This window comes from Rhinolophus sinicus, chromosome X (assembly GCF_036562045.2).
Source record: "Rhinolophus sinicus isolate RSC01 chromosome X, ASM3656204v1, whole genome shotgun sequence".
NCBI lineage: Eukaryota > Metazoa > Chordata > Mammalia > Chiroptera > Rhinolophidae > Rhinolophus > Rhinolophus sinicus.
In genome coordinates this window covers 113,694,607-113,718,089 of record NC_133768.1, presented here as the reverse complement: position 1 = coordinate 113,718,089, position 23,483 = coordinate 113,694,607, and the positions used below count along the sequence as shown (strand labels likewise).

The window sequence follows — 23,483 nt, the reverse complement described above, 5'->3', positions numbered from 1 at the left end:
ATCCTTGCCAAAGCACAGGATCTGGCAGAAAATATCTCCACGTCTCCTCTCTCTGTCTACTGAGCCAGAAGAAAGGAGCTCACTGTCCAGATGCCATCCTGGGTGAGGGGCACAAGGTCATTACCAAGAAGCTTGGAAATGCTTTCACATACCAGGCTTTTCCACTGGAAAAAATAACCACACAATTTAGAGCATACATGCTTTTACAATTACATTTAAACTGACATTAAAAACAAATGTGAAACAGTCTAAGCTGAACAGGTCAGGATGACCTGGAAAGCAAACGAGAGGGGGAAAAAAAAAAAGAAGATAAAAAGGCCCAATGTTAACAGCATTAATTCTGTCAGTCTGTTGTATGTAAAAAAAAAAAAATACCACTGGTGTATTAATGGTCTTATTAAAGGAAAATTCACTATCAGAAATATGGAATGTTCAAACAAATAGAAAGCAGTTAAAAAATAAACCACAGTAGCTTTTCAGTTCACATTAGGGAACCTCTTGGTGGTGTGGAGATTAAAATTCCGCCCCTAAGAGGGGGAAAGTCCCCTCCCTCCTAAAGGCCTTCCTTGGCTTTTCTCCAGAATGTTGCTTAGTCAGAGGAAGGAGAAAGAACTGTGTGTGCACGTGCATGTGAGTGTGTGTGTGCGTGTGCGTGGTGTGTGTGTGTGTGTGTGTGTGTGTGTGGCGTGCGTGCGTGCGTGTGTGTGTAGGTGGAGACTGGAAAAGGAAGAGAGTGGAAAACGCAGGCCCCCGGCAAGACAGGAAGTGTGCTTCTGATTCTCCTATTTGTCTGCCCCAAAGAGCCCAAATCCCCGAGAGGAAAACTGCTTTCAATATGGAGGCTCTGGGGCCGAGATAGCATAGCAAGATAATAGAAACTCTTAAGTGCCTGTCCTCTTACATCAATGCGAAGTTTGAGGCTGGCTGGGGAGAAATTCAAGGCCTTATACCTAATGGAGAGGCAAGCAGATGATGGAGTGAGCAGTGGGGGAGTGTGGGGGCACTAATGCTACAGGTGAGAGATACAGTCTGATCCCCTTTTCACCATCATCCTAACTTTAACAGGAAACAAGTAGACACTGGTTCTTATATTTTGCCTTCCTCACTGTTTATGAAAGGTGTGTGTGTGTTCCTGAAATAGAGTCGCCTTGACTTTGGGTACAGGGAGAAAACAAACTGTCTGACTCTAGTCTCCTGGTCTGTTTGAAGAGGGGCTTCTTGTGGCAGCTCTTCCAGGAGAAGCAGAAATCAGGTCCTTGTTTACTGAACTTTTGTGGGCTGGCTACCACCTTCAGCTCAGTGATGAGGCCTGAGGTTAAGATCTAGGTCATTGGCACCGGTCCAGAGGCATGGAGGTAAGGGGAAACTAACGAACTGCCTAATATCCAAGTGAAAATGGCCACGGGAGCCTCAGACAGGCACAGTGGCTGCTTGTTCAAGGTAGCACTTTGAGTCTCATCAGCAAAGGTTCTTCCCAGCAGCCCACTGTGCAAAGCAAGCAACCTGAGTCAGTGTCTGGCTGCCATCACACACAATCAGCAATAATCAAAAAGTACTGTGCTAAGGCCCAGTGATAATGCAGGAAACAACAATCACAACACGACTCCATAGATGGAGCTGCTACTACTTCCTGGGAGGTAGGGAAACACCACCAGCCCCATGGCGGAAGGTCATCATGTAAGAGAGTAGCCACCAGCCCCAACGTCAGAGTCTGTGTGCAGGAGCAAGGGTTTAAGCACCTAAGGTTCAGATTCCAGGTGCTTCTCGGCTATCCACTAGGCTCTAGAAGTCTCATTCTGAATGAGGCAGATCAGCCTTTCTTCAGTGTCTGGTCATTTTGAGATGTTTGCCGTTGTCAGTTTGCAATTTTTCTAATGTGAAAAACAGACACTGTTGAATGTAGCAACTTAAAGATGGGCTTGCACCTAGCAGGCCGAATAATCAGATACCTGAGTCAGGTCTTCTGACATAGGAGGCAGCGTGCAAAACTGGGGAGATGGGGTGGCTGCCAGCTTGGACTGGGGGTTTCCTTTTCTCTTTTCCTACCAACCTGTAAGACAGAGGTGAGATGAGGTATGGAAAACTCTTTACTTGCAGTTTTTTTCCCCTTCTTTTCTGCTTTATTGACAAATATACTAAAGATCATATATATGTGTTTGCATGAGCCTCTCTGTACACAGTGAGTGAAAATTAGGGGGGTAGAGGGAGGATGTGGAGGGAGAAAAGGGAGGTGGAATTTAACAGTCTCATTACAGCCACTCAGAACCCAACAAAGACTCCCTATTCGGTCTTCTGAATTTCTTGCAGCAGCCAAACAATTCCATTATATTACAAGCGTTATTACTCAGCTTGGAGATGGGAATGCTTCAAAATTAATGTCTGTGTGCCTAACAGCTCACTAATCAAAGCTTCCATGCCTCATTTTCCACCATGGGGAGAGTCCTCAGTCTCTTTCAGTTTTATTGTGGCCAGCATGACATACCACACTGTGCAGGCCTGGGCTGGTGACCTTTTGTCTTGGCCAAGATCCAGATTTTCTTCTTAGTTCCAAATGCCAGTCCAAGTTTTCTGCAGGTGGTTTCTTCAGGATTGGTGCTTACATATTTTTTTTTAATTGCTAACTGCTAGAAGGCTGAAATGTCCCTCAACAATCAATTTTCACTTCAGCCACAGAACCATTGCTCCAATGGGGGTATTAAATAGGAAAAAGAAAGACATTTCTAGGCTTGGCTTAAGAGATCTAAAAAGTGTAGGAAGGATTAACTGAACTGAGTAAAATGGAATCTGATTCCAAAAGAGGTGATCCAGGGTAGTGATGCCATTTCCAGTTTACTTCCTAGGTATATTTTGTCATGGAAATATTATCAATACTAAACAACCTGATGGCTGCGTATTTTCCCCCTTAGTCCTACTGCATACACACATAATTTCAAAGGATGTGCAGATGTCTCTATGAAAGCATCTTGCTCAGGTAAACTGTCTATGTGTAAGTTCAGTACAACAAGAAAATGTTTTAAACACTTTTGTGATCTTAAGGAATACATCCTACAATTTGTAACTACAGGTGGCACTCTTCTTAAATCAAAAGTGAAATGTTTGCAAAGAAGCAGTTATGTTATCAATACAAATTAAAAATTTTTCCCTGAATTCTTATACTTGGAAAATACTTGCTTTTGTATATCAGACTATTGTGTGCAGCGTACTCTTAGCTTTCTGCCTACTACATTTGAAAAACGTTGCCTATGACATCACCTCACTCTTTCAAGAGCAACTGAGGGATTTTGGAGTATTCACAGCAAAAGTAAACAACAATAAAATCTCTCTGCTGGTATTTCATTTTAAAATTCAAGGACTAAGTAGAAATATTACAAGTGAGATAGTCATTCACGTACATGGTATGGAGTATCATCAATTTTGATGATAAGAAAAAATTACTTACCTCTAACCATAGTTCTCTAAAAGCACACTCTCAGAGACAGACTACAACATTTATGTGCTGTCTCAGATAATTTGGTTTGGAGGGATTAAGAGATACAGTCTCTGGTCTCTCCAAACACAATTTGCCTTGAGAACTACAATTACAGAGAAGTATACCTTTTCCCCTACGATGTGTTACTCATTATGTATGTAACCAACGGGAGGATGGTGATCTAGGACATGGACAACCGATTTCAAGGTTTGATCAAGGGTGAATAAGAGAACCAAGGGACCAGTACCAAAGGCAACACTGTAATAGCAGAGACAGAACAGGTATATTCATTATCACTGTCTATCTCCCCTCGTTTAATTTTTTCCCTTGTTTAATTTTATTCATCTGTGCTCCATCAAAATGCCTACACTAGTGTCTGGCACATAGTTGGCACTCAATCAATATTTGTTAAATGGATAAATAGAGGAATGAATAGGTGCAAACATGGAAGTACTTAGCCAGTTGGTTGGTTGGAAGGATGGATAGATAGACTGATGGGTGAATAAGTGCTGTAAAACTTGTCTCCTGAAGAACCATTTCATGAATAGTACTTCAGCATTGGGGTCACACTCTTGCACACAGGACACGTGATCCAGAAGCAGCAATGCTGGGCTTCACTTGAGCATGGAGAATGATGAAAGAGCCGGCATCGAACCTGTCTTCAACACTGGAAACCACAAGGATATTCATAGTGTCCATGACAATATCAGACCATGTCCAGGACTCCCTGATACATCCTCCCAAATAGAGAATCATGGAGGTTGTTAAAACTTGCAGATCTGTTCAGTGTTTTTTTTTAAATTCAATTTGTGAGGATGACATGGGTCAGTAACATCACATACATTTCAAGTGTACAATTCTGTAATACATCATCTATGTATTGCATTATGTGTTCAACATCCAGAGTCAGTTCTCCGTCCATCACCATATATTGGATTCCCACTACCAACTTCTGACATCCCCTCTCCCCCTATACACTCTGGTAACCACTAAACTGTTGTCTGTGTCTATGCGTTTTTGTGTCTTCATTTGTCTTGTTCCTTTCTTGTTTTCAGTTTTATATACCACATAATGGTGAAATCATATGGTTTTCAACTTTTTTTGTCTGACTGATTTCGCTTAGCATAATAATCTCAAGATCCATCCATGTTGTTGCAAATGGCACTATTTCATCTTTTCTTTTTTTTTCTTTTTTATTAAATTTATTGGGGTGACAATTGTTAGTAAAATTACATAGATTTCAGGTGTACAATTCTGTATTACATCATCTATAAATCCCATTGTGTGTTCATCACCCAGAGTCAGTTCTCCTTCCATCACCATATATTCGATCCCCCTTACCCTCATCTCCCACCCCCCACCCCCCGCCCCCCTTACCCTCTGGCAACCACTAAACTACTGTCTGTGTCTATGAGTTTCTGTTTCTCATTTGTTTGTCTTGTTCTTTTGTTGTTTTTGGTTTATATACCACATATCAGTGAAATCACATGGTTCTCTGCTTTTTCTGTCTGACTTATTTCGCTCAGCATTACACTCTCAAGATCCATCCATGTTGTCACAAATGTTCCTATATCATCTTTCCTTACCGCCGAATAGTATTCCATTGTGTATATATACCACAACTTCTTCATCCATTCATCTATCGAAGGACATTTTGGTTGTTTCCATGTCTTGGCCACCATAAATAAAGCTGCAATGAACATCGGAATACATATATCTTCACAGATAAATGTTTTCAGGTTCTTGGGGTAGATACCCAGAAGAGAGATAGCTGGGTCATACGGTAATTTTATTCTTAATATTTGAGGAATCTCCACACTGCCTTCCATAGCGGCTGCACCAATCTGCATTCCCACCAGCAGTGTATGAGGGTTCCTTTTTCTCCACAGCCTCTCCAACACTTGTTATTTGTCTTGTTGATGACAGCCATTCTAACAGGCATGCGGTGATACCTCATTGTGGTTTTGACTTGCATTTCCCTAATAGCTAGTGAAGTTGAGCATTTTTTCATATATATGTTGGCTGTTTGAATGTCTTCTTGGGAAAAGTTTCTGTTCATGTCCTCTGCCCATTTTTTCAATTGGATTGTTTTTTGTTGTTGTTGAATTGTATGAATTCTTTATATATTTTGGATATTAGCCCTTTATTGGAGGCTTTGTTTGCAAAAATCTTCTCCCATTCAGTTGGTGGCATCTTTGTTTTGTTGATGGTTTCTTTTGCTGCACAGAAGCTTTTTGGTTTCATATAGTCCCATTCACTTATTTTTGCTTTTACTTCTCATGCCTTTGAGGACAAAATCATAAAGTGCTCTTTGAACCCAAGGTCCATAAGTTTAGTACCTATGTTTTCTTCTGTGCAGTTTATTGTTTCAGGTCTTATGTTTAGTCTTTGATCCATTTTGAGTTAATTTTGGTATATGGTGACAGACAGCAGTCTAGCTTCATTCTTTTTCATGTGGTTTTCCAATTCTCCCAGCACCATTTATTAAAGAGGCTTTTTTCCCTCCATTGCATGTTTTTGGCTCCTTTGTCAAAAATTATCTGCCTATATAATGTGGGTTTATTTCTGGGTTCTCAACTCTATTCCACTGGTCTGTGTGTGTTTTTCTGCCAATACCATGCTGTTTGGATTATTGTTGCCTTGTAGTATAAATTGAAGTCATGGAGTGTGATACCTCCAGCCTTGTTCTTTATTCTTTGGATTGCTTTGGATATTTGGGGTCTTTTGTGATTCCATACAAATCTGATGATTTTTTGTTCTATCCCTTTAAAAAATACCATTGGGATTTTGATGAGGATTGCATTAAGTCTCAGATGTGGAGTTGAGTCTCCTAGTAGACAACACACTTCTCAAATATTATAGAGTAACCTCTAAAAAAAATTGTGCACATCTCAGATTCTCACTTGTTCTGGGAGTCCATGTTTCTTCTCTTCTTTTGGGGTTTGGCTGCTACCTGAAATTCTTGAAGGGTCTACAATCTACCATGGTCCAATAGAGGAGGGAGCAGCAGGGCTCAATGCCATTTATTAAAGGCTGAGAACTCAGGAGTTTCAAGACACACACAAAAAATAATGTTTGGGGAGGGATAGGAGGGAAAATGAGGAGGCGACAAGGGTCAGGGTGAAGATAGCAGGTAAGGGCAATTCTTTCTCATTCAATCTTGTAAACCGAGAGCACATCCTTGGGAAGTGCAGAGAAAAGTGAGAGATGACTGTGCATTTATTCTAATTATAGGCTGTGAAAAAAACCACAGCTAATTCAGCAGAGAGAAGGTCCTTCTCTGGACAGTTATATTTATAACTATTTTCTCAAATGAAAAGTAGGCAAGAGGTTTAGATTTTTGAAGCACTTCACAATTCATGAGTTTTCAAAAGCAACCTGAAATGAACCATGTACAAAGCAAGGCCTATCCTTGTTACGGATGGGCAGCTGAAAGCCTGGATGGTCTTTCAGGGAACCACCCTGAGAATCCAACCACCCCTAGGATCCTTTCAGAAACACCAAGAGCTGATAAGAATAGAAGCAGTGCACAGGTAGATAGGCCTAGACGCACAAAGGAAAAGGCTATGTGTTTTAAGTATCTCTGAGTTGAGGAGATCTCATCACCAAACAGTACATGGAACACTATAGAGAAAGCCGAATTAGAGATCGTGAAGCTTCTAGACCAAGCAGTCATCCATCAGCTGTAGAGTGCCAACTTCTCTAAGATACAAAGACAGGCCTTCTGCCCTCCACCCCCTCAATAATCTATCTATCTAGTCTACTTTTAGACACACAATATATCTTACTTAGGTGTGACTTGACGTAGTGAAAATTACTATGCAGGTCGAAGTACTCAAGTCTAGACTCTCTATATTTCTGGAAGCAGTGGAGAGACAATCCAAAAAAGAGCTCATAAACTTACAATCCTTTCTCTGTCACTTTAGACATAAAATCACAAAATGGTAGTGCCAGAGACATCCTTGGTGAAGCCCACTATCCCAATTTCGTGATGGGAAAAAAGCCTGACAGGGGAGAAGGGACTTACCCAAGGCCACATTCCTAGCTGCCATTTTGGAATATGTTATACAATTTTGAGTTGAGTAATGGGAAAAATAAAACAAAATTATATGAAATCTCCTTCAAGGTGATCAAAATGTTTATGCTGAACCCAGATCTTATGAAAAGGGAAGTCTATCGCTAAAGTATTCAGAAGACCACTCTGTATTGATGCTTTCTTTCTTTTTTCGATTGTTTGAATAAAGGTGTGGTATACACTGAATTTGAAAGTTAACAGTCAACTTAATAAGGGTTTGCAGCAGAAAAGCAAGGAATGTAGAAATAAGTTTAGCAAAATGGAAAGGTTTGTTTTTCAAACAATGTTGTCTAAGAGGGTAAACATTTGGGTTCCTAATGACATGGTACTTGAACATAATATATGATTACTTTAATTACTAGAATCATCTTCTGAAAGGATCTTGATGGCACGTTTGGTTTAAGGTGATCAAGCGTGATTTCTGGAGATGCTCTGTTGGAGCTGTTAAATATTATACAGCATGCCAAATAACTCAGAGTAAAAGCCAACTGGGAAGTGCTGTAAACAGCCTTACGAGCTAAGTTACTAGTAACCTCACTGTCATAATAAACCCTGACCTTTGTCTAGCACTTTATCATTTACCAAGGATGTTCACATTATCATGTCATCTGATCCCCATTATAGCTCTGTGCAAGTGATAGCTCTAAAATTACAGATGAAGAAATTGAGGCTTAGAGGGGAGACAGTGAATAATGGAGCCGAGCCTTTAACCTAGGTCTACCTGACTCAAAAGACAAGACCATTTACATAACATCAGGATTCCTTGTATCTTGTGAACATTTCTTGAAGTTTAGCAGCCTGAAGCTCTATTGCCTAACATGGTACCTTGTACAGAGCAGACACACAGCAAATATAGAAATGGAACTGAAACCAAAGTCAATGACAGCATTTTTCAGCTTCTTTTCATTGTGTTGACAAAGCCCAAAGTTGAGCACTCTACCCAGTAAGTCAATTTGAAAACTTATCATACCACTTCTCAACAAGAAATTAATTTACAGATTTATGTCCATCTGCTATATGCATTCGTGAAATTATCTATTATACACAGACTCCTTTTCACAGGGATTCACTGGCATCATGTCACAGACTGCATTAGAATGCAGGATATTGGCTGAGACATGAAACTAATGGTAAGATCTGGACCCAAATGTTATGAGGAACTTTGTTACATTAAGCTTTACCTGCATCAAAGTGGGCATGCACTTTATATCAGCAGATGGAAAACCAAGGAGTTCTCTACCTGTGAGCCTCTTATCTCTTACACATAATTCACAGAGAGCTAAATAATTGAGAGCTGAGTGTACCAGAACCGTCACCATGCGGCCATAACATCCATATGGAGAAAACTGACTCTTGTCAATCACTCTGGCTTTCCTTCTGCACTCCCCACCCCAGTCTTATTTCTTCCTCCCCACTACAATTGTGGACAACAATTGTAGGTTTTATCTGAAGTATGCCAAGCAAACACGAATAAGATTGATTTTTTTTTCAGATATTTGAGTTTCATTTGATGTGGCTGCCTGGAAAAGCACTCACGGAGTATCTGCCTGTGATGTCTGGGAATGCTAGACACTACTTGAGATGCTTCTCTTGGAACCATCTCAAATTGATCCCAGGTCAATTTATTTGTAGTGCTTTGGTCTGTTTAAAGACTATTACTGGGCTGTGAGAAGGGGAGGATACAGTTATCCACATGAAGACCCACATGTGGTTAGAAAACAAGTTGGTTTTTACAAATATGCACATAGGCAGACAAGGCATTGAACACCTTACAGAAAGCCAGAGATGGACAAATGCTCTAAGTTAACCTTGGGAGAGGCACTGGAGAGGGCAGAATTCTAGGTGTTTGGGTTTTCCAGGCTGATAATGAGTAATCAGGTATGAGGTTACAGTTTTAGGCATTCAGAAATAGGCTTGTTTTTCCTCAGGTTCCATTTCCAAATCTAACTAGACTAATGAGCTTGCTTTTCTCGTGAAAGGTGCATCTTTTTGGAAGTGGCAGGCAGCAGAGAGGACTCTGGCACTGAGCAAATGTAAACATGAAGAAATGAGGACTTTTTTTGGAGGGGAATATAAGCGTCAGCCAAGCCTTTCCGGAATGATGACAGTGCTCCTGGTGGACAGAGGCGAGGGAACAGAGAGCCTTACAATGGGGGGTGCCCTTAAAAGAGCTGGATCTCACCTCTGTCAAGCTACTGTGCTACCAAAAAATGCTTTTGGAAATGATCAATAGATCTGCAAAGAAAAGGAAATGATTAAAAGGCCTACTCATCCCTGGGAGATGTGGGATAGGAAATTGGCTCTGCTTGGCAGCCTAGTTATCGATTCCAAAGAGAAGCAGCTTCTCATTCAGGTAGCCAACCCTACAATGCAGGCCCCATTTAACTGAGAGATATTCTTGGGTGTTCAAGACCAACCTGTGATTGGGTCATCCTGTACCTGTGATTGTTCTGGATTCCTTAGTTCTCTCATCTGAGCCACCATTTACCAGCATAAAGCCAGTACCACTATGTCCCCTGCGGATCCCCTCAGAGTGCAGTCCACACTCACTCACACTCTGATAGGTCCTGATCCCTGCTTCACACCTCCTGCTCCTATGCTGAGCCCCAGAGTAGGGTGTGGCATGGTTAAGGATAAAGAAAGGTACCAACTGGCTGGCTGAAGGCCACACTGGATATGAAGGGGTCAGCCTGTATCTGGAGCATGGCTGGCCTCCTTGGAAGCATCAAGGAGGAAAAGCTGGTTTAAAGAGAGAACGAGAGAATGAGAGACAGAGAGAGGGAGGAGGAGAAGGAGGAATAAAAGTATCATACCTCCCAGAGTCATCCCTGCTTCATAGCATTTCCGGAGGCGACAAGATGGACAATTTTTCCTTCGGAATTTATCGATGGTGCAATCATTTCTGCTGGCACACAGGTACTTCTGCTTCCCTGGAAGAACAAAGAGTAGACAGCTCTGTTAATATATTTCCGGAGACTCCCTCCTTGAGTATTTGTAGACAGAAAGGGTGTGAAGGTACATCCCACTAGATGAAAGAGGTGGCTAGAGATGGCCCCAAACAGTTTGATCACACAGAATCACACTATTAAACCGGGATGGTTTTGTTTGATGCTATGTTGTTTGGTTTCCATAGGGGTGAATGATTCAGGTCCTGATGGTCCCTCCTTTTTTAAGACATAAGATGCCCTATCTTTACTAAAAGCCAAGAATGCCCCAGAGAAAATGATCCATGATGGAAATTGTCACTCCTCTAGCATGGCAAAGCAGAGATTTGGGCTCGGGTAATGTTTCCTCCTCCTGATGGCTGTAATTATGCATAGCATCACACTCAACCTAATAAGATGCTGAGTATTCATAATACGTATACAGGTAAAACTTCTATAAAAGAGAACTCCATGCGGTTTCTAGTTGTTTTTAAATTGCTCGTGATCATACCCGCAGTCCGGCAGGTTATAACAATCAAACAGGGAAAAGGCCCATTCTTTGTGAGGCGGATCACAGCAAGTGAAAGGAAGTCCTCTCTGAAGAAAAATGATCACTGTCGCGTACACCCGCAGTCGTCACAGGTACAAAGAAACATACATACACAGACACACACACATACATGCTGAGACCCAGAGATCTTCAGGAGCACAGCTGTTCAAAGAAAGAAATGGGGTTCCACTCAAAAGCATCTATTTCACTCAATATTTTGCCTCCTTGCTGCTATTATAGGCCAGGCACACAGTAGGTCCTCAATGAGATATATTTGCAGAGTCTTTCATACAAAGGGCCAAAGTATTACCACTAAGCAAGAAATGACAAAAAATAATGGTCTCTTATCCCTGTACTCTCTCCTTTTAAGACAGTAACTTACTGGAACACTGTCGCTATAACTGGAGTCATTGGATCTCCTGTTTGTTTTCAAAACCCCTTAAAAAAATCAAGGCTTTTAATACAATGTCACAGAGGCACTATTATTGTAAGCGACATGTACCATATGCATAAACAACATGCTTACGCACATGTGTATATTTATGGATGTGTGAATGCACAGGTGTGTTATGTGTACACATGGGGGTTCTGAATTATCTCCATATATATGTATATACATATTCATATATATATATATATATATATATATATATATATATACTATATATATATATAAATATACGCATACATACATATGGCACATGTGTCTTTTCAAGTAGAATAATAACTTTAAATGTTCAAATGATACATAATAGTGACAGAAGTGGTTGAAGTTTCCAAAGACGGATATGAAAGGAATCTCCTAAAAATATGACTGTGCCTCATTTATACAGTTTGGATTAGGAACTGAGACAGGGGATGCAACATACAGCCTTGAAAGGTTGTTTTCAATCCTCTTCTCCCGCCTGAATTACCAACTTCCCCAAATGAGGCATAGCCAATATACAATCACTGGGTTGCTCTTACTTCTTTCCTATTTATTCTACTTCTCCAATATGGCTGAAGTTATCATTCTTAATAATAACAATGAATGAAAATAAAGTATAACATAATAACATATATATTATACATATTTATACATTAAATACACAGCATGTGACAAAATAACAATTAAAACATCATATAAAATGTAATAACATACAGTAAAAAGTCCTTCCCATTTGAGTCGCTTACAAAGGGTGATAACAATCAAGACAAAGCACGGCAGGGATTATTATAACCCCATTATACAGCTGAAGAAAATGATGCTCATTAAGACAAAATTGACCTGCCTGGCATCACACTGCTGGTTTACTCCAAATCACAGTCCACAAGGCGACGAATCTCACAGATTGGGAAGAATTTTCAATGCTATTTAGTCACATCACACCCACTCCTCCAAACAAGGCTTGATTCCCCTCGGTAGCATCCCTGCAAAGTGGTTGTTCCACCTTTTCTTGAGTTGCAGGCCGCTCCATCTCTGGACTCTGTTATAAGGCTCTTCCTTCCAGAAAACTCAGTACCTGTCTCCTTGCAGCTTGTACCCATTGGGTATAATTAGAAATACATAATCTTTGGGTTCTACCACACCTTAAAGCCTTTTAATAAGATGCCCCAATGTGACGCTTGACTCTTCAGTTATGAAAAAGGACACAAAGCATTGAAATGACGTGCCCCAAGCCACAAGGAGTTGGTGGAAGAGCCAGCACAAAATCTGGCAACTACATCCAGTGGAGATATGTTTGGAGTGGGTGTAGTCTCAAGACAGAGCACTCTGAGGGTGTTAGGTGTCTTTGTCCATTGTCTAGTAAGGGTATGGCCTTGTGAGTGTCTTTTCTGTATTTAGTTGACAGAAGTGTGTAAGTGGGATCTGGGCCTGCTTCAAGGTGGTCCTAGAAGGTCCTTTGTTCCCATGCTATAGCTTAAGTGACTGGATAATACGGAGACACAAATGCCTATCCACATCCTCCTTCTCAGATTCTACAAACATTACACCCAGCTCGTCTCATAAAAAATGTTATTGTGAAATCTCTGGCAAAAAACAAAAATTTTCCCTCGTGTTGAAGGAGGTGAGTCTACACTCTAGAACTGCACTGTACAGGTAACCCCCATATAACACGGTTATTACGTTCCAAAAAAATGCTGTGTATGCGAATCTGTGTTATACGAAACAAAGAACTAGTACAAAAAAAGAGGGTTAGGTTCAAAAAATTGAAAAAAATCATACCATTATATTTTTATAATTAAGAGAAATATCTTTATTAAAGCAACTTTCACCAAAAGTATAACATATTAATATGTATTAAGTAATGTTTTCTTCGTCATCACTACTAAACACCATTAACCAAGGGCATTTTCTTTTTGACAAGATATCTTCATCCTCTGAACTTAATACTCCATGAACAAAATGGATTTTTAAAAAATTCTAATAAATTTTAAAATTCTGCAGTCAAATCTGATATGACATTCACGGTCGAATGAAAATTTTCAAATGAGGTATCTTTTGCTCTTAAAAGCTTTATTACATTCCGTGTTATTTGGGGATTTCCCTAATTTCAAATGAGATCTCTTTTGCTCTTAAAAGCTCTTATTATACTCCGTGTTGGGGGATTTCCCTAATTTCGAATGTGATATTTTTTTGCTCTTAAAAGCTCTTGTTACGCTCCAGGTTGTTCAGAACCTGGCTCTGAAATACTTGACTGTCTGATGGTGTTCTGCATCTTTATGGTCCAATTCTTCCTCATAAACCTTGAGTATAATTCAAAGCTTTAGCAGGAACAGAGGTTATGAGACGGCCTTCAGATATTTTCTCCATAGACACCCCATTTATATGGTTTTCTGTCAGCCCCATTGCGGGTGCCATATAGTATGAGTTGAGGTCAGTGTCTGATTAGGCTTCTTTCAGTATGTTCATTCTGAAAACTTCTATTTGGGGCAGAGGAGGTAAGGCCGGGAAGTTACCCACCATCTATGGCATTGCATCATTCAAATGAGGAGAGTGTTGTTGGGTCATCATCTTCACGATGAACCTACAGAGAAGACTGAAAAATGTAGGACTTCTCATACTTTCTAAATGGAGTATTAATGCAGGGCCTATATGAACACAACTAACAAACTTTATTGAGATATGTAAGGAAGACCTGGATTAAATGGAAGGATGTACAGTGTTCCTGGATGGGAAGGTGCACTATTACAAGGATGTCAGTTTTTTCCCCAATTAAATCTGTATTTAAAACAACACAAACAAAATGTTGACCAAATAATCCCAAGTTCATCTGAATAAATAAAATGTGTGATATTACCAAGATATTTTTGAAAAAAGTAATGAGGCTTTTCCTTCAGATTTTAAGTATTATAATGCCACAATAATTACAACAGTTTGGTACTGACTCCAGCATAGATTGATCAGTGGAAGATGCTAGAAAATCCAGAAACACACTCTGTGTATGGAATACGTCATTCTAAATAAGTGAAGAAAGAATGATTTACTCACTAAATGGTATCAGAACAAATGATTAATCGTTTGGAAAAGACAATAAAGTTAAATTACTGGTTGAAACCAAAATAAATTCCAGATGGATTAAAGATGTCAGTGAAAAAACCAAACACAAAAGGAAGTCATTGAAGTATTATTGGAAAATATAGGTGAAAGTTTAAAACTTCTTGAAGGTAGAAAAGGGCTTTTTAAAGCATGACAATGAAGAAAACATAACAGAACATTTTGATAGACTTGACTAGAAAACATTTAAACTTTCCTACGTGAAACAAACATAATAATAAAATTTAAAGACAACCACAGACTAAGAAAAACATACTGGCATGAAGTACATATAAAATGAGTGGTCGATTTCCATGATATATGAAGATCAACAATACAATAGAAAAATGGGGAACAGACATGAATACACAATTAAAAGAAGAAGCACAAATGATCAATAAACATGAAACTGTTCAATTTCAATTTCACTCAAAATCATAGAAGTGCAAATTAAGCAAGACATCATTTTCACAAGTCAGATTGGTAAAGGTTAAATACTAAGTATTGGCGAAGAGGTATTGCTGATGGAAGCATAAACTTTTTGGAGAGCAATTTTGCAATATATCAAAAAAATTAAATATATGTATCACCTTTAACCAGTATTTCCACTTCTTGGAATGTTTCACAAGAAAATAATCAGTTAAGCACAAAAAAGAAGTTTAACATAGCATAAGTTAAACAGGGAATGTTGGAAAATTTAAATGTCCAACATTAGGGGAATGATTAAATAAATTATCCCAAATGTTCCTATATCATCTTTTCTTACCGCCAAATAGTATTCCGTTGTGTATATATACCACAACTTCTTTATCCATTCATCTATCGAAGGACATTTTGGTTGTTTCCATGTCTTGGCCACCGTAAACAAAGCTGCAATAAACATTGGAGCACACGTGTCTTTATGTATAAATGTTTTCAGATTTTTTGGGGTAGATACCCAGAAGAGGGTATCTTATGTTAAAAGGGTATCAATCGTATGTTAATTCTATCCTTCATTTTTTGAGGAACCTCCACACTGCCTTCCATAGCAGCTGTACCAGTCTGCATTCCCACCAACAGTGTATGATGGTTCCTTTTTCTCCACAGCCTCTCCAACCCTTGTTACTATTTGTCGTGTTGATGATAGCCATTCTGACTGGGGTGAGGTGATATCTCATTGAAGTTTTTATTTGCATTTCTCTGATTACTAGTGATGTTGAACATTTTTTCATATGTCTATTGGCCATTTGTATGTCTTCTTTGGAAAAATGTCTATTCAGGTCCTCTGCCCATTTTTCAAATTGAATTGTTTTTTGTTGTTGTTGTTGTTGTTGAGTTGTATGAGTTCCTTTTAAATATTTTGGATATTAGCCCCTTATCAGAGGTGTTGCTTGCAAAAATCTTCTCCCATTCTGTTGGTTGCCTCTTTATTTTGTCGATGGTTTCTTTTGCTGTGCAGAAGCTTCTTAGTTTTATATAGTTCCATTGACCTATTTTAGCTTTTACTCCCCTTGCACCTGAAATCTATATAACTTTATTAACAATCGTCACCCCAATAAACTAAAAAAAAAAAAAAAAAGAACGTAAGATTATCTTCAACTAATGACAGGCAATGCCAATGTTATTTGGGCTTAGCCATTCTCACACCGAGTCTCTGTTCCCTAAACACCCACCTGTAAGAATCAGTTCATATGTATTCATCATTGTTCTAAATCATAAACATTTATATTACTTTCACCTTGCATTTGTAGGCAGCTTTATAACTTAAAGATAGGGTTCCCATACATTACCTTCTTTGAGTCTCACAAAACTATATGATCTATTCAGGGCAGCTATTATTACCATTTTACAAATGATGAAACTGAGGCTCAGAATGGTTAACAGAACCTCATACAGTTAAGAAATTAAATCATTGCTACCAGGTATTCTTACTCTTATTTTTTCCTCCATAGTTTTTCAAATAGCAACAAAAATGTTAAATTATAGTCACTCTGTTGTGTTCTGAAAGGCATGCAAACCACTTTACCTAATCCATTAAAAGATATATACACATATTAAATCTAGACTTTCTGGAGATCAGTTATCTAGGAAAGTTTATTTAAATGAAACATCTCATTTACCTGACAATACCGTATAAATGAAGGGTTGGAAATGGGGCATAATATTCATTATGTCATTCAATGAAAAATTACCAACCACCTATTCAGTATCAGAATCTGTGCTAGCCTATAAAGCAGATAAAATATTAAGAGAAATCTGGCCAGAATGAATTAATTAATTATCTATTAAATGCCAACTCTGTGCCAGGCAGTGTTCTAAGTGCTTGGGATATATCAATGAACAAATAATCAAAAATCCCTATCTTGACTGACATCCATTTTAATGTGTGTGGAGAGGAGGTGCAGGAGGAAAGGAAGCAGACAATAAACAACAAACCTAACAAATTAGAAAATTAAATAGTATGTCAGAAAGCAACAAGTGCTATGGACAAAAAGTATGGTCAAGAGAATGGGAGTGCGGGGAGAGAGAAATTTAAAATTGAGTGGTGGAAGCAGGCTTCATTCAGGTAACATTTTGGCAAAACGCTGAAGGAAGAGAGTGAGTTAGCCACACAGATATCTCAGGGAAGAGCATTTAAGGCAGAGGGAACAGTTAATGTAAAGGCCCCGATGTGGGAGAATGCCCATCACGTTGGAGAACTGGCAAAAAAAGTCAGTGCAGCTACAGCAGTGGGAAAATGGTAGGAGATGAGGTCTGAGAGGTAACAGCAATACAGATTATTTGTGACCTTACAGGTCATTAACTTATAGGTCGCAGACTTTTATTTTGGGTGAGATGGAGAGACACTGGAGGATTTTGAGGAGAGGGGGAACATGGTCTGGCTTACATTTCTGTAATGAACCACATGCAAAATAACAACAGTTTTCTTCTTGTTTATCAAACAAAAAACAACATTGGGGTGAATGACCATAGGAATAGCAGAAGGGTACTGAAAAGTCAATTAACTTTCAGGGTAATTTCTCCAGGAGAGTTTAGATATTCACTTTTTTAAAGGATGGGGAGTGCTCAATCAAAACATCTTAGAGTGGAGTAAAACCAGAGAAAACGGTGGAGTGAGGAACTCCTAAAATTCTCTCCTCCATAAAAGAAATTAGAAAACTGACAAAAAGAAAAAAAAAGGCAGAATAAACATTGTCAGAACTCTAAAAATTAACCAAATGCTGTAGCAACCTGGGGAACATTTATTCAAAGCTTTGTGATGTTTAAACTTGCCCTATTGCCCTTTACCTGTCCCCAGCTCCATGGTAACTGTGAAAACCAACAGCCTACAATGATGGTGAAAGCCAGAAACCTGGTAACCATTGCAGGAGGCAGAATAGTGTTGGAACTCCTTCAAAGCTTCTTTCTCAGAGAATTGTCATTATTTGACCTGTTGGGGGTTCCCTGAAAGACTCCACTCTCAAAGCTGTATTTATATAACCTGACTCTGAGCTTGCCCCATGTGAACAGTTTCCCCTGGACTGGCGGGGGGGGGGAATTTGTAGAAAATAATCAGAGGCAAATGTTGAACACCAAGGCTGGCTGAGTTGGTTGATAAGAACGGTGGCAAACAATGGGCTAATCAGAAAGCTTAAAAAAGAAGTGGGGAAATGAGATGTCCACAGGACACTTTGAACAGCCACAACATGTTCCTGGGAATCTAGAATTATTTCAAAAAAATTCACTAATCAATCCAACAACAAAACAACAATAAAAAGCAGCAGCAATAAACCATGAGATTTGGCAGGAGTGAATCCTACCTTATAAGAAAGTATGTTATTAAATGTAAATAGATTAAACACTGCTATTAAAAGAAAGAAACTTGCAGAAGCTTTTTAGTTTGATATAGTCCTATTCATTTATTTTTGGTTTTATTTCCCTTGTCTTTGAGGTCAAATTCATAAAATCCTCTCTGAATCCAAGGTTCATAAGTTTAGTATCTATGCTTTAATCTATGCAGTTTATTGTTTCAGGTCTTATGTTTAGTTCTTTGATCCATTTTGAGTTAATTTGGGCATATGGTGACAGCAGTCTAGTTTCATTCCTTTGCACGGGGCTTTCCAATTCTCCCAGCACCATTTATTGAAGAAGCTTTTTCCCTCCATTGTATGTTTTTTGCTCCTTTGTTGAAAATTATTTGCCCATATGCAAGGTGTGATCAAAAGATATGGTGAATGTTTAAATGGAAAAAAAAATTACAGTAAAAGACACACTGCCATTAATCCCCCTCAAAATACTCCCCCTCACTTCAAACACGCTTATCCCATCATTCCTGCCACTTTCTGAAGCAGTTCTGGAAGTCCTCTTTCCTGAGTGTCTTTACTTCATCCTCCAACATGACAACACTCCGTGTCACACATCGCTTCTGGTATGTGGCAATTTCTGTCAAATAAAAACATTACGGTGTGTCCTCATCCACCTTATTCACTGGATCTGGCACCGTGCGACTTCTGGCTCTTCCCCAAAGTCAAAATGAACATGAAAGGTAAACATTTTGAATCGATTCAGGACATCAAGGCAGCCACGACAGTGCAACTAAAGGTACTCATGAGAGGACTTCCAGAACTGCTTTAGAAAGTGGCAAGAACAATGGGAGGAGTGTGTTCGAAGTGAGGGAAAGTATTTTGAGGGGATTAATGACAATGTGTCTTTTACTGTAATAATTTTTTTTTTAATTTAAACATTCACCATGTTTTTTTTATCACACCTCATGTATGTGGTTTTATTTCTGGGTTTTTCATTGGTCAAAAGAAACCATCGACAAAACAAAGAGGCAACCAGCCGAGTGGGAGAAGATATTTGCAAACAACACCTCTGATAAGGAGTTAATATCTAAAGTATATGAAGAGCTCATACAACTCAACAAGAGAAAAACAGACAATCCAATTAAAAAATGGGCAAAGGACCTGAACAGACACTTCTCCCAAGAAGACATACAAACAGCCAAGAGACGTGAAAAAAAATGCTCACTATCACTAGCTATGAGGGAAATGCAAATAAAAACCACAATGAGATATCACCTCACCCCAGTCAGAATGGCTATTATCAACAAGACAAATAATAACAAGTGTTGGAGAGGCTGTGGAGAGAAAGGAACCCTCATACACTGTTGGTGGGAATGCAGACTGGTGCAGCCGCTATGGAAGGCAGTGTGGACGTTCCTCAAAAAATGAAGGATAGAATTAACATACGATTGAGAAATCCCTCTCCTGGGTATCTACCCCCAAAATCTGAAAACATTTATACATAAAGATACATGTGCTCTGATGTTCACTGCAGCTTTATTTACGGTGGCCAAGACATGGAAACAACCAAAGTGTCCATCAATAGATAGGGGGGCGGGGGGTGGGGGGTGGGAGATGAGGGTAAGGGGGATCGAATATATGGTGATGGAAGAAGAACTGACTCTGGGTGGTGAACACACAATGGGATTTATAGATGATGTAATACAGAATTGTACACCTGAAATCTATGGAATTTTACTAACAATTGTCACCCCAATAAATTTAATAATAAAAAAAAAGAAGCTGTGGCACATGTATACAATGGAATATTACTTGGCCATAAGAAAAAATGAAATATTGCTATTGTGACAACATGGATGAATTTTCAGATTATCATACTAAACAAAATAAGTTAGACAGAAAAAGTCAAGAACTATATGACTGTACTCTATGTGGGATATAAAACTGAAAGCAACAAAGGGACAAGACAAAGAAACAAAGAAACAAAAACTCGTAGACACAGATAACACTTTAGTGATTAGCAGAGGGGAAGGGAGGAGGGGCTGGTAGAAGAGTGAAAAGGGGGTCAAATATATAGTGATAGAAGGAGAACTGACTCTGGGTGGTGAACACACAATGTGATATATAAATGATGTATTATAGAGCTGTACACTTGAAACCTATATAATTTTATTAACCAATGTCAGCCCAGTAAATTTAATAATAAAAAAGATACAGAGATTTGCAGAATGGATTAAAAAACAAAAACAAAGATACAACTACATGCTGCCTGCAAGAGACACTTCAGATTCCGAGACAAAAATTGATTGAAAGTAAATGAATGGAAAAAGATATTCCTTGTGAACTGTAACTAAAGGAGAGGCGAAGTAGCTATACTATCAGAAAAAACAGACGTTAGGACAAAAATTGTGACTAGTGACAAAGACAAACATGTTATTATGGTAACAAGTTGAATCCATGAGGAAGACATGTGATAATCAATATGCAGCATTGTACTGGATGTTCTAACCAGGGCGATGAGACAATAAAAATAAAAGGCATGCAGATTGGAAAGAAAGATGTAACATTATCCTTAGTCATCTTCACAGATGACATCATCTTGTATGGAGGAAATTTTTAAAAAATACAAAATAAGTATTAGAGGTAATAAATGAATTCAACAAAGATGCAGTAACTAGATCAACATACAAATATTAATTTTATTTATAGACTATCAATGAATAATCCAAAATGAAATTAAGAAAACAATTCCATTTACTAAAGTATCAAAAAATAAAATACTTAAGAATAAATTTAACAAAAGAACTGCAAGACTTGTACATTGCAAACTACATAACAAAACTACGTAATTGAAAGAAATTAAAGAACAATTAAATAAATAGAAAGATATCTTGTGTTCATGAATTTGAAGACTTAATATTGTTAACATGACAATACTGCCACATTGATCTACAGAGTCAATGTAATCTCTATCAAAAACCCAGCCGTCTGTTCCTAAAATTGACAAATTGGTTCAACATTTCATATGGAAATGCAAATGCTCTAGAATAGCCAAAATAATCTTGAAAATGAAGGACAAATTTGGAGGACTCACACTTCCCAACTTCAAACTTTAGTTCAAAGTCACGGTAATCAAGATAGTATGATAGTTGTACAAGGATAGACGTAAAGCTCAGTGGAATAGAAAATAAACCTTACATCTGAGAGTCGAGATATTAGCTCTTATATTTATAATTAATAGTTTTCAGCAAGGATACTAACACAAGTCTTTGGAGGAAAAAATATTATTTTCAATAAACTGTGCTGGGACAGCAGTATATTGACTTGCAAAATAAGAAATCTGGACTCACATCTCATATCATATACAAAAATCAACTCAGAATGGATCACAGATCCAAATGTAACAGTTAAAACTACAAAATTCTTTGGAGAAAGCATAGGTATAAATATTGGATTGGGCAATGGAATTTTAGCTATGATAGTAAGACACAAACAATCAGAAGGAAAAAATAGATAAATTAGACTTCATCAAAATTAAATACTTTTGTTTAATGGACACCATCAAAAATAAAAAGACAACTTAAAGAATGGGAGAAAATATTTTCAAATCATACATCTCATCAGAAACTTGTATTCAGAAGTCACAAAGAACATACACAAGTCAATAATAAAACAGAAATTATCCAATTCAAACATGGGCAAATCCTACGAATAGTCATTTTCTATAGATGATGTACAAATTGCCAACAGCCATATGAACAGACAACATCATTAGCCAGTAGTGATAATATAATCAAAACCACAGTGAAATACCATTTCATACCCACTAGGATGGGAATAATACTGTTTTGGCAAAGATGTAGAGAAATTTGAGCCCTCACATGGTGCTGATGGGAATGTAAAATGGTGAAGTCTCTATAAAAAACCCTTTGTCCATTCCTCAACAAGTTCAGTGTATTGTTACCATATAACCCAGTAATCATTATTCAGCCAGAAAAATGAAGGAAGTACTGATACATACTAACACATGCATGAACCTTGAAAATATTATGCTAAGTGATGCAGACACAAAAGGCCATATATTGTATTATTCCATTCATACAAAATGCCCAAAATTGACAATTTCATTGCTACAGAAAGTATATTAGTGGTTGCCAGGGTCTGAAAGGAGGGGGAATTGGGCATAAGAAATTGGGTATCTTCTCAAGATAATAAAAACGCTCTGAATTACATAGTAGTAATATTTTCACAACTTCTTGAACATACTAAAAAAAACATGGAATCACACACGTAAAAGGGGTGACTATTGTGGTGTCTCAAAAAAAAAAAAATCCTAGCATGCCTTTTGGTGTCAATAATTCTTAGTCTCCGGGAGAAGAGTCAGAAAAGGAAATCAGGATTGCCCTGTAAATTGTACCACACATGACGTAATATAAAGCATGCAGAGGTCTTTAAAGATACTCCAAGTCATTAATGAAGGCAGGTCTGCCTTCATAAGGTCCTAACAGCAATCTCATATATTTGTAAGATATGTTAATATTAGCAAATCCCTTCCCGTCCATCCTGTCAAACACACTCGGGAAGCAGAAAGGACAATTACCATTTAATGACTTTGCAGTTGCAGAAGCAGAAGTCCAGAAGCTTCAGGAACTTGCCTGGGGTCACACGCTAGCTTTCTTTTTTCTCGTGGTGGTTTTGCTCTGCAGTAATGCAGGCATGAAGTAGACTCTTTTCTAGAAAAAACTAATCTCTAACCCTTCTCAATTTCTCATCTCATTCATTTCATCTGCCACCCATTTTCTTGCTTCTAGTGACAGCAAGATTCTGTTATCTGCAGTGCCATAGGGTGAGATTTCAAAATGGTCCTTTGAAATTGCAATCCCAGTATTTCAAAATGAAGCCTTGAGTGTGGCCAGCTCCATACTGTCCTTCTTCCCTTGTCCCTGCGCCACTTTTCAATCATTCCTTTGTGTCATTACCATGTGAATATATCCAGCAGTGTGTGAAATGTAAAAGATTATTATAAAAATGAAAGAATGGCTATTTTTCTCATTAGATTGTGAAGGAGACAAAGATAAAGCTTATTCCTTTTTTGTAATTCCAGTGTCTGGTACATAGAAAATTCTCAGTATACATTAGTTGAATGCATGAATGAATTAATGAATATTTCAATATTTTGTTGGC

The 23,483-nt window shown here is 38.4% G+C and overlaps 1 protein-coding gene across 5 annotated transcripts in view; it reads right to left on the bottom strand.

Annotated features, from left to right (window-relative positions):
* The window catches only part of AR (androgen receptor), a 196,219-nt gene that overhangs the window by 45,597 nt on the left and 127,139 nt on the right, over positions 1-23,483 (bottom strand). For all 5 annotated transcript variants that reach the window (XM_074324332.1, XM_019716788.2, XM_074324334.1 and 2 more), the window contains one exon: positions 10,358-10,474. In XM_074324332.1, coding sequence (XP_074180433.1) covers positions 10,358-10,474 — 117 coding nt within the window. The remainder of the gene's footprint in view (positions 1-10,357; positions 10,475-23,483) is intronic.